This window comes from Temnothorax americanus, unplaced genomic scaffold, assembly GCF_048541705.1.
Source record: "Temnothorax americanus isolate GAGA-0224 unplaced genomic scaffold, ASM4854170v1 Scaffold24, whole genome shotgun sequence".
Lineage (NCBI taxonomy): Eukaryota > Metazoa > Arthropoda > Insecta > Hymenoptera > Formicidae > Temnothorax > Temnothorax americanus.
This window is the reverse complement of record NW_027509381.1, coordinates 472,144-489,935: the sequence shown is the minus strand read 5'-3', so window position 1 is coordinate 489,935 and position 17,792 is coordinate 472,144. Positions and strand designations below refer to the sequence as shown.

The following is a 17,792-nucleotide window of genomic DNA, read 5'->3' as shown; positions in this document are numbered from 1 at the left end:
CGAAAATTTTGCTTTTTATATATAACGCTACATGAAATTACATATAATCATATAGGGTGTTATATATACAATACTTCCATATGAATCTTATATGTATCCATACATGAGTGCATATATGATCTATTGTTCATATCTAGTTATATTTGGAATTATATATGCCTATATATAATATGATATATGGATCCATATATAATTTTATATAAAGTACCAAATTTTATATATATAATCACATATAATCATATATATTGCAACCCGATTTCCCTCGGTCTCGCTAGCCAAAAGAGCGCGGCTGCAATTGGATTGACTTACCGCCAGACGATAGCTCAAAAGGGGGTACCGAGGTCAAATTCCTTACCGTAATTCCTGTATCTAAGGTCTTGGACGATACCTTGCGATTGGGCGCCAGGTGCGATTATAGACGCGCACCACGTCTCGGCAATGCTTACCGTAGCCTCAATGGCCTCGTCGCGAGCTCAGGGCGTAAGTCCGCGCGAAAGAGGTGGAGGTGGAGAAGGAGCGTGACACAACCGACACACAAAATAAAGCTCGGCGATAAACAATATTAAGTAGGTATATTTCACATAATAGGCGAACAAATCGTATCGGAAAACCAGGGCCGGATATCGCTCGAATGGCCGGTACCAACGCGGCAATCGGATCGGCCGTTCGCGCGCGCGGAGTGCGTGATGTTCACGCCCGCGAGACTCCCTTCGCGAACAAAGCTCTCAAGCGAGCCCCGCAATCTCGGTCTGGATACGCGCGACCACGCGGCAACGCCAATCCGCCACCGTCTTAATCCCCCGATTCCGAACGCACGGCGATTCTTATACGCACGACGTGAACGATCTTTATCCACCCAACATGACAATTCTCACCGACTCGACATCAACGATTCGCACACGCACGACACAAATACGCAACGCCACGCAATGGCGCGCTCGCGAGATCTTTCCTCGAGCCGGCCGGCGCGACGATATTTGCCCGCGCACGCGACGCAAAATATTCGCGAGGCTCGCGATGCACCACAAGATGCCCGGCGCGGTCCCTCCCGACACGCGCACGAGGCTTCCGTACACGACACGCAACAATATCCCCGAATACGCAACTCTAAACACAATCTGCACCAGAGTGTACCGCCCGCGGCACGCCTCCGTCCACGATTCACAAAACACGCACAACGATAGCCGCGAATTGACTGCCGATCGTACGCGAGCTTTCGAGTAGGGCTTTCAGAGAGGCTTCTGGCTACGATCTCGGCCGGCCACGGGCCCGCGATCCCGACAAACAGCCGCGATAACTTTCCCGGCACCCACGACGGCGCGGCGGGAGCCGCTAGCTAAATACGGCACGCAATCAGGCCGATTCACACGGTAATCTAGTCGATATACACGCTTACTTGCGCCGGGTCGCGACCGAGATCGAGCCCACGATTACTTGGTAGCACCGGAGTGGAGATCTTACAGGTCTGGCTGCTCGCTGCTGCTCGGCGGCGTCGGGGCGCTCGTCCAGGGGTGGCTCCTCGTTGGCGGCTCCATCGACAGTGAGGAGTGGTCGGTTCGGCGGGACTACGCCGGGCCCCCGCACTTGCGCCCTCAAGCTCGCGGTTCTTTCGCCCCGCCGATTGGTCGTGTGCGTCGCCTTGTTCGCGACGTTGCAGATGATTTTCCGCCATTTTCCCGCGGCCCGTTTGATTTGGCTGCTGGTTGCGCGCTGGCCCCTCGCGGTTTCCCGCCCGGCTGGCTAGGCCGTGGCGGCGCCGCTCGGCCCTCGGGGCGCCGTCGGGGAGAGTGGAGAGTGTGCGGGTCGCCCACCCGCGCTGCAGTCGCGGTGGTGCACCCGTGTTTATGCTGCGGCGGGGCCGTGTTACGCTGTGCGAGACATTCCCGGCGCTTCTCCAGCGGCAGGCCCCGGTAGCCCGCCCGTCGGTCCGACTCCTCCGCCGTACGTCCTCCGAGCGCCCGTTCTTCCCTCGTCGCGACTACCGTCGGTACATTAGGCCGTGATCCCACGCTCCGGCACCACCTGTCGTTCCTACGGAAATTAGCCTAATAGGGTTAGTTAACGCGAGTGGCCCTTCCTCGACTCGAGTCAAGGCGCCATCCCTGACCTTCCCCTCGGCCGAGCTACCGTCTGGGCGGAGGACGCGGCAAATGTCACGTCACAATATTTATATATAATTAATTATATATAATCTTTTTTTCCCGGGTTGATGCTGTTCTCTTGCCGACAAATTGCTGGCAATACATATATATCCAATGTTGCCTGCGAAGCAAATATACGGTAAGTTACCAGCATCATAAGCAATCACAGATTTGCGCGATTTTGTTCAGACACGCTTTGCTATCTGGGTATGTATAATTTATGAAAGAATTAAAAGTTTTTCTATCGATTGCTTGACTCATAATGCTAATGCTAGACGTGACTAAGTCAGAAATTGACTACAACTATCACTGAAATGCTTATCACAGTGCTGATTTGACTGTTTCCCTATTATCCTAGTTTCAGTGTGTTTTTTGCCATTCGAGTAATAACTTGTATATTACAGGTAAGAAAATTATTGATTTTGACAATTTTTTGTTTATGATACAGCATCAAAATTTTAATTTGAAATAGAAAATTTATAAAAAGCGAATGGCATGCGTGTCGTTATAAGGATTTTATAATTTATATAATATAAAACAGTCTGTAATCTATTCTGTTCAGAATAAAATCTTTGAACGTTATTTCTAAGAATTTTTATTTTTATTTCTAAGAATTTATTTTACAAACATATGTAATTTGGTATATTTAATAACTGTACTTTTATATTTAATAAGAGTAACTGTAGAATCAATTTTTACTTTAGTGAAAACTATCTTCAAGATTGTAATTTCCACTACAATTTGAGAATATTTCATATATCTTGGCAAATAAACAGCAACTATTTGACTACCACACCAAAGCCCCAAAGTAGATTTCTGTTAAAATTTACACGAGAAAAAAAAAGACTGAAGAATATAATAAAATTAAAAATAGACCGATATCTTAAAATTTGTGGAAGTTAGAGCTATTATAGACATTTTTTTTTAAATTAAGGACCTTTAATTGCGTATAAAGTTGGGTTTAATCAACCAAATTATAAAGAATTATATATGAAATAAGGGTAGAAAAGACTGAAAAATATAATAAAATTAGAAATAGATCGATATCTCCAAATTTGCGGAAGTTAAAACATAAACGAACATTTCTACAAAAATTCAAAATTTTATTAAAAAAGAACCGCTTTACCGATCATTGCCAAATTCAATCCCAACCTTCCTTACATGATACTCTATCGATTAATAATTCTTTAAGATTTGGTTGATTAGTTCTGAAGTTTGGCACATACACACACACATACACACAGATGTACACACATACACACATACACACATACACACATACACACATACACACATACACACATACATACATAAATACATACAGACATTTATTAAAATTGCAATTTTTCGACGTTTTAGAACATTCTGAACACATTCAGAAAAACAAAAAAAAATTTGTTTAACGAAAACAAAGCTTCCTCTATGAGGAAGCAAAATTTACAATAATATTTATCTAGTTATATATTTTTAATTATATTTACACAATATGTCTTAAAATTTAAAAATGTAAAATAACTCTATAACTAGATTATTAAGTATTCGTTAATATTTTAATTATTATTTTTTTCAAACATGTCTAATTTTGTTAAGAATCACTGATATTTTTATAAACTAATTATCATTTTTATTTAGCAGAAGGGGAACGAATTCGAAGAAATATAACATTTTCATGATATTATTGTTTGCATTCTTAAGATATAAGGAATCAAATTAATTATATTTCTCAGAGATAGATCACGATTACTTTTAAGAAGGTATTGATCCAATTTACTAATTAGAAATATTTATCAGCAGATTCTATGGAAAAATGAAGTTCAGCTGCGTGATATTTATTTGTCCATTGGTCATAGCATCAGTCATGGCAATGGTGCAATTTGTAAGTAATTATACCATGTATAGTAGATTTTTTAATATTTTATTTTTTATAATGTTTTAATTATAATATTTGTTTTTATCGGTTTTATATTACATAAACTATGTCTACAAAAAGATAAAATAATTTTGAATTTTTTAAACTTATTTAGTTGTTCGAACTAAATGTTTGAATAAATTGTTGGGTAAAGATATAAAATAATATATGCATCACTCTCTTTCTTCCAAATGGACTTATAAATTATAGAAAACTGCTGAAATTATAGGGGAGACCGAGACTGGTTGGTACATGGGGCAGGTAGATACACAATTATTGCAAAAGTGACAAAAGATAATATTGCATAAAAAATATAGTATTTTCGCAAAAATATTACGATAATATTTCAATTAGTTATTTTAGGCTGAGTAGTGTATTTTCACAAACATAAAATATTTTTAGTTTTGTATAGCCAAAAGTAAAATAAATCAGTGATGTAATATTAAATGTTATATTTATAAATTTAGTCATCATATCATAATTCTAACTGTGTCCTTAAAATCTTTACTTTAAACTTAATAACTTTCAGTTATGTTAATGTCTTAAAACATTTTTTCGTTTAAACCAATAATCAAAATATCTAAACATGGTAGGTCGGGGCTGGTTGTGACGGGGCAGGTTGTTACTGCTGTTCTACTTATAATTTCAACCAACTCCGTCGATGTAACACATAATTTCGGCATAACAGCAGCAGATATTTTAATCTTATGTAAGATTTCACTGTTAACATCTGTTATTACGTATCAGAACCAGTCAATACAGAACATCAGTTAAATTATATTTATATTATAATTTTACACTCAACAACGTAAGTGTAATATAACACATATTGTTACATGTTGTTATTTCTCTTTATTAAATATATTATACTTTGAAAACTGGATCTTTCACAACTTAATCCAGTACTGTAACAACTTACCCCGTGTAAAGGGCAGTTTGTTACAAATGTCGTCGCCTTATAATTGTTATTGGTGCAACAAAATTAATTATACTATTTAGTTAAAAAAATAATTTTTGTGTTGTAAGCATGCGGCTATTGAAAAATTCTTTTGCGGCTTGTATTTCATTTATTAGTTACGTGCAAAAAAATTTTGAGAGAGAGAAAAGAAAAGTGTACCAATTAGCTCTGGTCTCCCCTACATAAATACATACTTATACAGGGTGTCTTATTTTAATTTTTCCACGCAATTATCTCTGGAACTATTTGTTATTGTTAGAAAAAATATTTTAAATAAAACTTATTCTGTTTCGAGGAAAACATCTTATTATGAATATAAGTCTTGTGTAAATGGAAATGCCTCCAAGATTTCATTGTGACTTTTGTTTCTTTAACCCTTCGTGATCAGAGGGGGGTCAGTATGATCCCACAAATTTTTCAAAGCAGAATTACACTAGCTCCAAGCTTGAAACGGGCCTTGTGGTGCCATTAACCGAAAACTAACATTTCGTACTTACCTTTCTGACAGTTTGTTAAGTCCGGAGAGAATTGCTTGTTTTTTTTCCCCCGAAAATTATCTACTTTGTATTGCAAAATAAATATCTTTTTTGAAACATACACTGCCGTACTATTTTTTTCTAAAAAGTGTCACATCTTATGGGTACAGTCATAAATTTTTGAAGCCAAAAATATCAATAATTTAAAAAATTACAAATTTTTAAGTAAAAAGTCATTTTTCATGTACTTTAACTTTGCGATTTTTCAATATGTTAATATTAAATAATTAACAAAATTAATATTGCAGTAGGTTTTACAACATTTCAAGAAGGTTCAATAATTTTTTCAAGTCAAAATAATGAAAACTAAAAATGGCAGCCAATTAAAATTGCTGGGGTTATTTTGACCCCGGTGTAATCATTATAAAACTGTAGATAAGTGTGACCACGAAGGGTTAAATGGGACTCACTATTTTTTATTTTATCTTCTTCTATTAATTAAATTGAACAACTTTCGTTTTAAACTTTTTTTATTTGCCTAATATTTTTTTAGATATTCAAGGAAAATTCGGTAAATTTTTTAATATTTAACTTACAATATCTCGAGAATTGTTTGTCGGAGAAAAAAATGATACAGAACTTTTTTTGACTTGATTTAATTGTTTCAAGAATATGCTGTTAATGCCCGAAATTGTAATAATGCCCAAAAATAAAATATCATTGTATAAATTATATTACAATATACATAAGTGTTTACAAAAGTTGGGATACTATTGTAACAGCATATTCTTGAAACAAAATCGAGTCAAAAAGTTCTGTACCACTTTTCCCTCTGACAAATTATTATCGAGATATCGCAAGCTAAATATTGAAAAATTTACCGAATTTTCTTTGAATATCTCAAAAAATATTAGCAAACAAATGTTTCAAACAAAAGTAGTATAAATTAATTAATAGAAAAAGATGATAAAATAAAAAATAATGGATCCAATTTAAAAAAAAGTTACCTTAAAATCTTGGAGGCATTTTCACCTAAACAAGACTTATGTCCATAATAAGATGCCTCCTCTCGAAATAAGGTAAGTTCTATTTGAAATATTTTTTCGAACAACAAATAGTTCCGGAGATATATAATTGTGTGAAAGGATTAAAATAAGACACCATATGATGGTGTCTTATGGTGACCATATTTATCCTGTAAATATATATATATATATGTAGGTCCAGAGGTATGTTCCGGGACTGTTTACGTTTTTTGAAATGTACAGTCCTGGAATATAACGCATATATATGTAATCAGATTCAAAAAACTGTCCCAAAAAATGCCGTAGGACATCAATTTTTTCCAGGACAGTCCTGGAAACTGCCAAATGTCCCGGAATATACCGATATCAAAAATAAAAGTCCCGGAACATACTTCCAGACCTACATATATATATATATATATATGTATAACTGCTTTATATAAATTTTATAGAAAATGTTACAACGTACCATAAGAAACAATATTTTATATAAGCTACTAGACCATATCAAAATTTATTTATTCGTTTTATAATATATGTAAATCTAAAATTTTCATACGAGATAAAAACGTGTAATTAGCAATATTATCTCAAGCCTTGAAATTTTAAACGTTACATGATTGTGGGTACATTTCTACTTCTTAACCTTGTGCTTTAACATTTATATTATACAGGGTGAGGAAAAAGTCTGGAACCGATGAAATATCTCGAAAATAAGACATTTTAGAAAAAAATGTTTTATACGTAGGTTGTAGGGCTTCAACAAATGCATCAAACGGTGGTACTTATTTGACCTTGAGCGTAAGTATGGAGGAGCTTTCAAGGTCAACTTTGAAATTTTAAATAAAATCCTTACTTTTTTAATTTAATATTCTTGTAGCTGACATTGAGAGCTTTTCAAAACATTATCAATAAACTTTTTTCGGTTGAATACTTTTCGAGATATGAGTTGACAAAGTTCAAATACCGCCGGTAAGTGTACCACGTGGAGGTTGCACGGTCGGATTTACATTTTATTGTATGTGTGTGTGTGTGTGTGTGTGCGTGTGCGTGTGCGTGTGCGTGTGCGTGTGCGTGTGCGTGTGCGTGTGCGTGTGCGTGTGCGTGTGCGTGTGCGTGTGCGTGTGCGTGTGCGTGTGCGTGTGCGTGTGCGTGCGTGCGTGCGTGTGTGGGTGCGTGCGTGGGTGTGTGTGTGGGTGTGTGTGTGTGTGTGTGTGTGTGTGTGTGTGTGTGTGTGTGTGTGTGTGTGCGTGCGTGGGCGTGAATATCAACATATCAACGGTTATTATACTACAAAAGCTTGAAAGAGAAAAAGCTCCTGTGCGTGGAGTTCAGCTGTTTATCGCCAGAGGTGCCGACCCTTGCTAGCGTATCTCTATTAACAGCGTGTTGCCGGTGCTTGCTAGACAAAAACCTGCGAGCGTCGAAGAATTGAGAAGCAGAAAATAACTGATGAAATTAGTTTAATAATCGTTGATATGTTGATACAACACGTGCGCGCGCGCACGCACACGCACGCACGCGCGCACGCGCGCACACACACACACACACACACACACACACACACACACACACACACACACACACACACACACACACACACGCACACAATTTGGTAATAATGTCACTTCTCGTGGGCAAATAGAGATTAAACTGAATAGAAAAGTAAATCCGACCATGCAACCTCCACGCGGTACCAACCTCCATTGGCTAATGCTAATGCCGGCGGTACTTGAACTTTGTCAACTTGTATCTTGAAAAGTACTCAACCAAAAGAAGTTTATTGATAGTGTTTTGAATCTCGATGTCAGCTACAAAAATATTAAATAAAAAAAAGTGGGGATTCCATTAAAAATTTCAAAGTTGACCTTGAAAGCTCCTCCATATTTACGCTTAAGGTCAAATAAAGTTGAAGCCCTACAACTTATGTATAAAACATTTTTTCCTAAAATGTCTTATTTCACCGGTTCCAGCCTTTTTCCTCATTCTGTATTATTGAAAAAATCGCGAAACGATGGAGAACTTTTCTATTCAATTTCTCTATTTGCCCACGAGAAGTGACATTATTACCAAATTTTGTGTGTGTGTGTGTGTGTAATTATATATAAAATGTTTTATAACAAACGAATATACGCATCTATAATAAAAAATAGGGGATTCTATTTTAAAAAATCATTTTGAGTAAACATTTCTATTTCTGATTTGGGTCAATTGACAGTAGCATATAATATCATAACATATCTTCCTAGAACCCATAAAATTATACAAAACTTTTTTTGATGGAAGTCTTGATTCTCGAGAAATCTTAATGCAAAAGTTAAAATGGGACTCTATGTATAGGGTAACTCTGGTATTTACGCCGCGCGGGAATTTACGCCGTAGACGTTAAAAGAAATGGAAGGAATGAAGGTATTTACTCGCAATTATTCTCTTATGTGTCTTTTGTAATTTCAATTCTTTACTGTTAATATTAACGAAACCGTCGTGAAGTTGAACCGATTTCTCACCGTGCGTAGTAAAAGTAACGCGATCATATATTACGCGACCTACGTAAAATGGTTACTATAAAGAGTGTAAAAGTTTAATGGTTATTTCATGATGTACATGTAAATGTAAAGGGATAGTAAAGGATGGAATACGGTAAAATACAAGTGCTCATAGCTCTTGTATTCTTTGTTTAGCTTAGATATCTTGTACCTATATCCCGCCTGTTTAGGATATATGGCACTTTTAGCGTGCGGGATTTATGCCATAGTACAGACACTCTGTAAAAATCGAAATCTCTTATGTGTTCATTTTTCTTTATTTTTTGGATCATATATAACAATAACCTTTAATGCATCTATCGTTTGTCTATTTTCTTTTTAAATTTTTTCAGTTTCTTACATCTTAATCAACTTTTTACACACATTTTATAACTTATTATGACATTTTATTGCCTCATTCATAAACATTACTTGTAATTTTTTATAAAGCATATAAGCGGTATATTCCACCTATGAATATCATTTATCCCACCTCTATGGGATATATGGCAAATTGCAAGGGTCTCTAAACGTTTATTTTTGTTAAATACAAAAAATAAATATTTTATATTTCTAATTTTTTTATAGTAGTAGACAGTATATAAAGTTTTTATTGGTATAATTCATTTGCCTTAAACATATTAAATAGTACTCAATAAATTAAATTTTTCTTAGGTGCGGCGTATATATCGGAGTTACCCTAATTTGGAAAAAAATATATGTATCCTTTTCCAGATTATATATAGTATTGTATTTAATTATAAAAACTATGTTGGGAACATAAAAAAATAACATGATGCAATATAGTAAAAAGAAATAAAATGCTAACAGCGTTGACCTAGCTAACATTTGCATGAAGAGCAAATCTTATATATATGATACGTGCTATATTTTATGTGCTATGTTTATTATTTTCTGACGTCAGTCCATGCATTTAATTCTGCTTTATTTGTGCTGTTACTATCTGAGACGGCAGGGCATGCTCGATTTTTGCCCCGTTTCTGCCATTACAATAAGCTCTCTGATAAGCTTAATTAACTTCTAACGACTTTCTATGACGTGACGTCACTCGATATTTTATTTTAGTCTGCTTCTTGTCGACATATTATATTAACATACACTACTTAAAAATTTTACTCTTTCTATGCTGACATATATTCTGCTTGATTTTTACAGCATTTCTGTTATCATATCATGATGTTCATTCTGTTAGATTTCTGTTTTATTTCTACACACGTTATCTGACATATGGCAGATCATGCTTTGCTACTGCCAAAATTATGCCAGTATAGCATGTAGCACACAGTTTGCAAAGTCTGCTCTTAGCAGATTTGGCTACTTGGGAATAAAACTTTTTTGATCTTATATATTATTTTTGGCATCAGCTTCTTTTTACTGAAGAAATAAAAATTTGTAATTGTATTGTATTAACATGCTATACTGTTACTGAAGTTGCACGACTGCAGTGGGCATGTCGTAGAAAAGACCAGGACTAGTTCGTACACTATTTTTAATTATTTTTTTTACATGTAATTATAATAAATGGAATACAAGCCGGAAAATATTTTTTCAATAACCGCATGTTTATATACAACACAAAAATAATTTTTTAAACTAAATAGTACAGGGTAGGTAGTCCAACAATAAACCATATATGTAAATTTCAGAGGCTTATATCTTTCTCAATTATTGAGTTGGAGATCTGTGTTTTTGCATACAGTTCATAAATTTAGTTGGCTACATACTGTATAAGATGACTCATAAGTTATTTTTAAAGTTTAGCCACAATTTCGATTTTTTTAAAACAATGTCAAACGGTTCTTTGTGTACAATGGTATGTACACAATGTAAATCTAGCCATTTTTAACAATAAAACCACATGTTTTATACTGTGAATTGTTAGTGTTATTTTAGTTTTACTATGTTTTAAAGTATACCACCTCAGTCAAAAACTCCCCGCCTGGCAGTGTCCTCGAATCGGATCACGTGGAAGTATTCGTCATAGGTAGCGACTATGTTTATACACACCTTGAAGGATTCTGTTCGGGGCCGCTAGGGATGCGCAACAGTCGCTACCCATGACGAATTAACGGCGATCGGCCGAGGTTTTACGCCACTCTGGGGGCCTATTACACGTATCTTTTCACGAGATAAAAATGTGAAAAGTGAGAGAATTTACTAGAGTATCTATGATTTCATTGGTCAAAATCTAGTAAATCTGTTCACTTTTCGCATTTTCACCTCGTGAAAAGATACGTAATAGGCCCCCTGAAGGCCGTGGCACATAGAAAAACTTAAGCAGTAAAACTTAAAAGTAAGCAAATCAGCCAATCACAGTCAAGAACTTAAGGCACGGCCCTAAGCGGTAGCGAATCCATACCGTTGATTTCCTTACTGCAACACGCTTGGTTCTAGAACACCGTGACCGCCGAGGCACGAAGCCCTCGGGACACGCGCTCCGCTTAACCGAGTAAGTAAAGAAACGATGAAAGTAGTGGTATTTCACCGGCGATAATGTTGCCATCTCCCAGCACTTATGCTACACTTCTCATGTCTCCTTACAGTGTCAGACTATAGAGTCAAGCTCAACAGGGTCTTCTTTCCCCGCTAATTTTTCCAAGCCCGTTCCCTTGGCAGTGGTGTTTCGCTAGATAGTAGATAGTAGATAAAATGTTTATTGTTAGGGAAGATATAATTATAAGACATGATAAATAAGATTAGGATAGTATGACTTTAAATTAAAGCTATTTTAATTATATATGTTGTGTTTTTATTATTTGAAGCTTATAATCAAAATTATTATTTTTAATCAGACTTTTTTTTACTTACAATTATTATTTATTGTAGCAATTAGTCGCAGTTTAATAAGACTTATAACACAGATAACTATAGTAAAAAACAAAATTTATTGTAGACTACATAACATTTTTTACGATAATCTCCAAAAAATACGGTAAAATAATGCAATAGAAGAAAGTTGCTTACATAATTATAAAGCCAAATATACACACAAAATTATAGAATAATGAAAAAAAAATGATAAATATAACAACAAAAACATGAAAATACGTAAAACTTACGAAAAAAAACCTAATTTGTTACCCAAAAATCACAAAATGTGCTTCAAACGGCCGTCCTTCGCACGATTTGCCGGCCGATTGGGAAGCCGAAAAGGGGTTTAAATGCGAGTCGTTGCATGACAACAAGTACAATCTGGCAACATTAAATTTATGAAATATCGCAATGGTTCATTATAGTGTACTACTGGTTCATTGTTGGACTACCTACCCTAATTAATTTTGTTGCACCAATAAAAATTATAAGGCGACTACGTTTGTAACAACTAGCCCTATATGTGGGATAAGTTGTTACAGTACTCAGTACTGGATTAAGTTGTGAAAGATCCAGTTCTCAAAGTATAATATATTTAATAAAAAGAAATAACATGTAACAACATGTGTTATATTACATTGTTGAGTGCAAAATTACAATACAGATATAATATATGTTCCGTATTGACCGGTTTTAATATGTAATAACAGACATTAACGCGGTGAAATATTATATAAGATTAAAATATCTGCCGCTATTGTGCCGAAGTTATGTGTTACATCAACGGAGTTGGTCGAAATTATAAGTAGAAAGCTGTAACAACTTACTCCGTTACAACCAGCCTTGACCTGTCATATATTTATATATTTTGATTATTGCTTAAACAAAAAAATTTTTTAAGACATTAACATATATATAACTAGAAGTTATTACGTTTAAAGTAAAGATTTTAAAGAAACAGTTAGAATTATAATGACCTAATTTATAAATATAACATTTAATATATATCACTGATTTATATTTTACATTTAGGGTTATATAAAAAACTATTTTATAATATATATAAATATAAAAATATTTCTTGTTTGTGAAAATACGCTACTCAGCCTGAAATAACTAATTGAAATATTATCGCAATGTTTTTGCGGAAATAGTATATTTTTTATGCAATATTATTTTTTGTCACTTTTACAATAATTGCCGTGTACCAACTTGACTCATTATACCAACTAGCCACAGTCTTCCCTAATCCGGCCAAAAAAATATAAAAAAAGAACAACATACGTATGTAAAGCGGTGTTGTATGTATACTCCAAAATTAACTGTTTTTCTTTAGAGTCGTACAACTTTCACATCTTGCGAACCAGACGAATGGGTTATGACGAATACAACACTAGAGTGGAGTAATAACACAAAAATGATTATGTGTAACATTACTTACAAAGAGGTACAAAATTATTAATGACTACATTTATATATAACAAGAGATAATTATAAAATACATAATATATATAAACAAATTTTTAAGTACACATGATAATATAAAATGCTACGCATTAAATATTTTATCGCAAAATATATTAGTATCTTAATTACAAAATACTTTTAGGCGGACAATCGCATAATATACAGGATACATATTATGATAGGCGGTTGTAAGAACCTTACTGCATGTACTGAAGAACCAACAATATGGGTGGAAGATATCAATTGTAATGCCCAAAATCTTACAGAATCAGACATGGACGCTTGTATAATTGCAAATGTAATTATATTTTTACAATTATTAAATATTGCAGTAAGGGAGACCGGGGCGAAGTTGTCACTATTTTTTCGATGCCGACTTTTAACAACAAAACAAATAATTTTAGTAAAATGTGGTATACTGTTGTAAAGAGTGAACCTTTGGCTACAAAATTTATCAGGACATTTTTCGTCTACGTCGCTTTGTCAACTGGTATATAGAGTAAAAACGACAAAGATGCAAAAATACCGGGGCGGATTCGTCACTCCCGGGGCAGAGTCGTCACACTCCCAAGGCGGAGTCGTCACTTCATTCTCGGATGGATTTTAAATGAAAATTCATAATTTTGATCATGAAAAATGATAAAATACATTTTATTAATGATTTTTTAATAGAAAAATGGGAACATTAATTAAACATAAAAACACGAAAGCGGAAAATAATTATAAGAAAAGCGCACGCACTTATGTGCTTTACATTCGCACGAAATGCACTGTTTTTCGTCAGCTCTGTTCTCTGTTATCCCTGAGCACACGCAGTACATATTATTCAAGTCTTCGTCGGAATCCGACCATTGCTGCTTCCTTGACTTTGATTTTCGCCCGAAGCTTCCATGATATATCGTACGGCCACGTCATCCAAGTGTGCTATTTCATCATTATTCTTCTTCAGCCAGTCGCTCAACGTAGTTCTTGGGACTCCAAATTGTTTTGCGGCTACTTTTGTCTTAATTTTATCTGTTTTTACCGCAAGAACTGCCTTCCTGAGTTGCTTCTTGTCGACAGGAGTCGTTTTGCGATGGTAGTGTGTACCATTTTCTTGAAATTGAGAAATACAATAACGCATTTGCAACGAAAAATAGAGTGAAACCACCGGGATATATAAATATGTAGAGGCTCAGTATATAAAAATATTCAAGTTAATTTAGGCAATAAGAGCCGAGCGTGGTATTCAATCGCTAAAATTTATTATACAGAGTTAATTAATATGTCAAAATTACATCACAATTGAATACTATACGCTTGGCTCTTATTGCCTAAATTAACTTGGACACCGGGATAAAGTTGTCACAGTAACGAATCCGCCCCGGTGGCTTGGTGACGACTTTGCCTCGAATATACATTTTAAGTTTGATCGTTCATGAAATATTAGAAATCAACGACAATAAAAAAAACTTCACTGGATTCGTGTTCAGCATATATGCATTACTCTTCAGAATCACTTATCTCGGGATTCGGAGAGAAAATAATAGAGAATAGAATTTATTTACTTCAGCTTTACAATTAAAATTAGCCAGGAAGGAATTTGGTTTACAATTAAATCTTATTCTCACTCATCCATCCATACCATGTATACACTCATTGCTCTCTTAAACTAACCTAACTACTTAAATCTAATCTATCACATCCTTATCTTTGGCTTAATTTATTTCCTTTCTCTTTTTAAATTCCTTCTCCCTCTCCTTCCATAATTACCCTAATCTAAATCTAGTTTATCACTCCACAGCCTTTTCTACTTCTCCGCCTTGTCATTATCTAAAATCCTTAAACCATACACTTACTCTCTGACATTTCTCTATACATAATGTTTCATACAGTCATTGCCATCGCCGCACAAAATACATTTTTTACAATCTTCTTCTAACCAATATTTGTTTGCTTCTTCCAAATTTCCACATTTCAGTTTTACTAAAGTTCTCACATCATTACCTATCCTTACCCTTTTTAAATTATCCTTCTTTAAGGGGATGCTAAAGCCGTCCAAATTACCGACAATTACATTTCAACGCTCTCATTTTGAAACGGCTTTACAGATCGCAAAATTCTTTGGTATTTATTTAGAATAGCTACTGCACCTCAAATATCGATGAAATTAGGCTTAATCGATTCGTTTTTGCATAAAACGAAAGAATCTGGCAGAAAAATGGGGCGGTCTGCCCAACGAAGCGAGATATTTAACGTTAAAGTTGACGACTCTCAGGTTATGAAACCTGTCATACCGACGAGATGTAGCGACTGTGGTAGCGACATGAACATGCCCCGCGGCCACATGCGCATGCTCTGTCAGCTCTGTGGCCACATGCGCATGCTCCGTGTCCGCACGCGCATGCAAAAGTGCGCGAATTTGAAACGTATGCATACTTATAATGCATAAATATAAATATGTACTTTTTATATACGAACTATTCTCTGCTTTAACAAATTATTTAACAAATAATTTGTTAAAGCAGAGAATAGTTGGTATATGGAAAGTACATATTTATATTTACAATGAATAGTTGGTATATAAATATGTACTTTTCATATACCAACTATTCTCTGCTTTAACAAACTATTTGTTAAATAATTTGTTAAAGCAGAGAATAGTTGGGGTATAAAAAGTACATATTTATATGTACAATGAATAGTTGGTATATAAATATGTACTTTTCATATACCAACTATTCTCTGCTTTAACAAACTATTTGTTAAATAATTTGTTAAATAATTTGTTAAAGCAGAGAATAGTTGGGGTATAAAAAGTACATATTTATATGTACAATGAATAGTTGGTATATAAATATGTACTTTTCATATACCAACTATTCTCTGCTTTAACAAATTATTTCTGTTTCGTTAACTTCGACGCATAATATCTGTAGCAGAAATAATTTGTAAAGCAGAGAATAGTTGGTATACGAAAAGTACATATTTGACGACTTGACATGTTATGAAATCTGTCATACCGACGGAATGTAGCTCGCGAAATTTTAAACAAGTGAAGCGCGCCACTATTATGATTGTTATGTGTCGTATGCACTGCGTGCAACCGTCCTATAAGAATCGCGATAAAAGTAATTATTTCGATAAAATGCTGTTTTTCAAATTCCTACACATGTGGCCACGGAGCATGCGCATGTGGCCGCGGGGCATGTTTCTGTCGCTACCACAGTCGCTACATCGCGTCGGTATGACAGGTTTCATAACCTGAGAGTCGGCAACTTTAACGCTAAATATCTCGCTTCGCAGGGCAGACCGCCGCATTTTTCTGCCAGATTCTTTCGTTTTATGCAAAAACGAATCGATTAAGCCTAATTTCATCGATATTTGAGGTGCAGTAGCTATTCTAAATAAATACCAATCCTTTTACAGGAGTAAAGTAGAGGTACTAATGAAGAGTGGGATTGTCAAATAATTAGTAATAATTGAAAAAAATTTTTAAATGCTGTCACCTCATAGCCTTATTTTCTGATATAAACAGTTGTATAAGTAATATGTACGAAATTAAACTTTCCCACCCTTCAGAAGACGTGCACAAACAATAACGTACCTTTGAAATTGAGATTGAAAGCCTGGAATAAAAATGAGAGCGTTGAAACGATCGTGTATATTTTTCACAAAAATATTCACGCAGAGCAGCAATCATGTTACAGCAGTAGTTCACGGATCTTGCGAGAGATGGCGCGATGGCGCACGCAGCTGTGAGCAGTTTCGGGGTTGGCTACATTGTCTGGTTCCTACACAGCAATCGAACCAGACATTTTTTTCAATTATTACTAATTATTTTACAATCCCACCCTTCATTAGTATCTAAACTTTACTCCTGTAAAAGGATTTTGCAATCTATAAAACCGTTTCAAAGAACGAGCTTTGACAGATATGTCGTACAGGGGCCCGATTCTCTATCGACAAACGTATGCGTAAACTCTGCTCCAATAGAAAAGCTGCAAGCTTATTGGCTAAAAACTGTGCGATAGCCAATCAATTTGCAGCCTTTCTGTTAGAGCAGAGTTTGCGCATACGTTTCTCGTTAAAAAATCGGGCCCCAGAGATGCCTCGTTAGACAAGGACAGTTATCTCTCGCGTATTATTCCTTTGTATGTAATTTGCATGCATCCATTTATTTCTTTCTCTCTCTCTCTCTCTCTCTCTCTCTCTCTCTCTCTCTCTCTCTCTCTCTCTTTCTCTCCCTCTCTCCATCCCTGTCCCTCTCTCTTTTAGTACACTGGGTAGCGTACACTTAGTATGGTAAAATCAGGATTTTTTAGAAGTGTGGTATTAGGATTCTAAGGTATATTTAAAGAAAGAAAAACGGTAATGTTATTTAGGACAAAAAACTCTCTATTTATTATTTCGTTGATAAAATGTTAGAAAATATAAACGAAAATACATATATAAATGAAATATATTATTTTTTTATTGT

The 17,792-nt window shown here is 35.2% G+C and overlaps 1 protein-coding gene and 1 long non-coding RNA gene across 7 annotated transcripts in view; both read left to right on the top strand.

The window, feature by feature from the left end:
• The first annotated feature begins 1,826 nt into the window (after positions 1–1,826).
• LOC143898625 (uncharacterized) overlaps positions 1,827–17,792 on the top strand; it is a 73,129-nt gene continuing 57,163 nt past the window's right edge. Inside the window, exons 1-4 of one of the 5 annotated variants that reach the window (XM_077408209.1) lie at positions 1,827–2,280; positions 3,936–4,017; positions 13,203–13,313; positions 13,476–13,631. In XM_077408209.1, the coding sequence (XP_077264335.1) occupies positions 2,210–2,280; positions 3,936–4,017; positions 13,203–13,313; positions 13,476–13,631 (420 nt within the window). In that variant the 5' untranslated portion in view covers positions 1,827–2,209. Of the gene's footprint in view, positions 2,281–2,411; positions 2,546–3,932; positions 4,018–13,202; positions 13,314–13,475; positions 13,632–17,792 lie in introns of those variants that run through there. The other 4 variants (XM_077408208.1, XM_077408210.1, XM_077408211.1 and 1 more) reach the window with 4 other exon arrangements.
• Positions 7,088–13,195, top strand: LOC143898629 (uncharacterized). 2 transcript variants are annotated; one of them, XR_013257265.1, is made up of 3 exons: positions 7,088–7,310; positions 7,390–7,481; positions 8,850–13,195. It is a non-coding gene; the product is annotated as an uncharacterized LOC143898629 (long non-coding RNA). The 2 variants fall into 2 exon arrangements; XR_013257266.1 differs by having other exon boundaries at positions 7,088–7,481; positions 8,850–8,918; positions 9,710–13,195.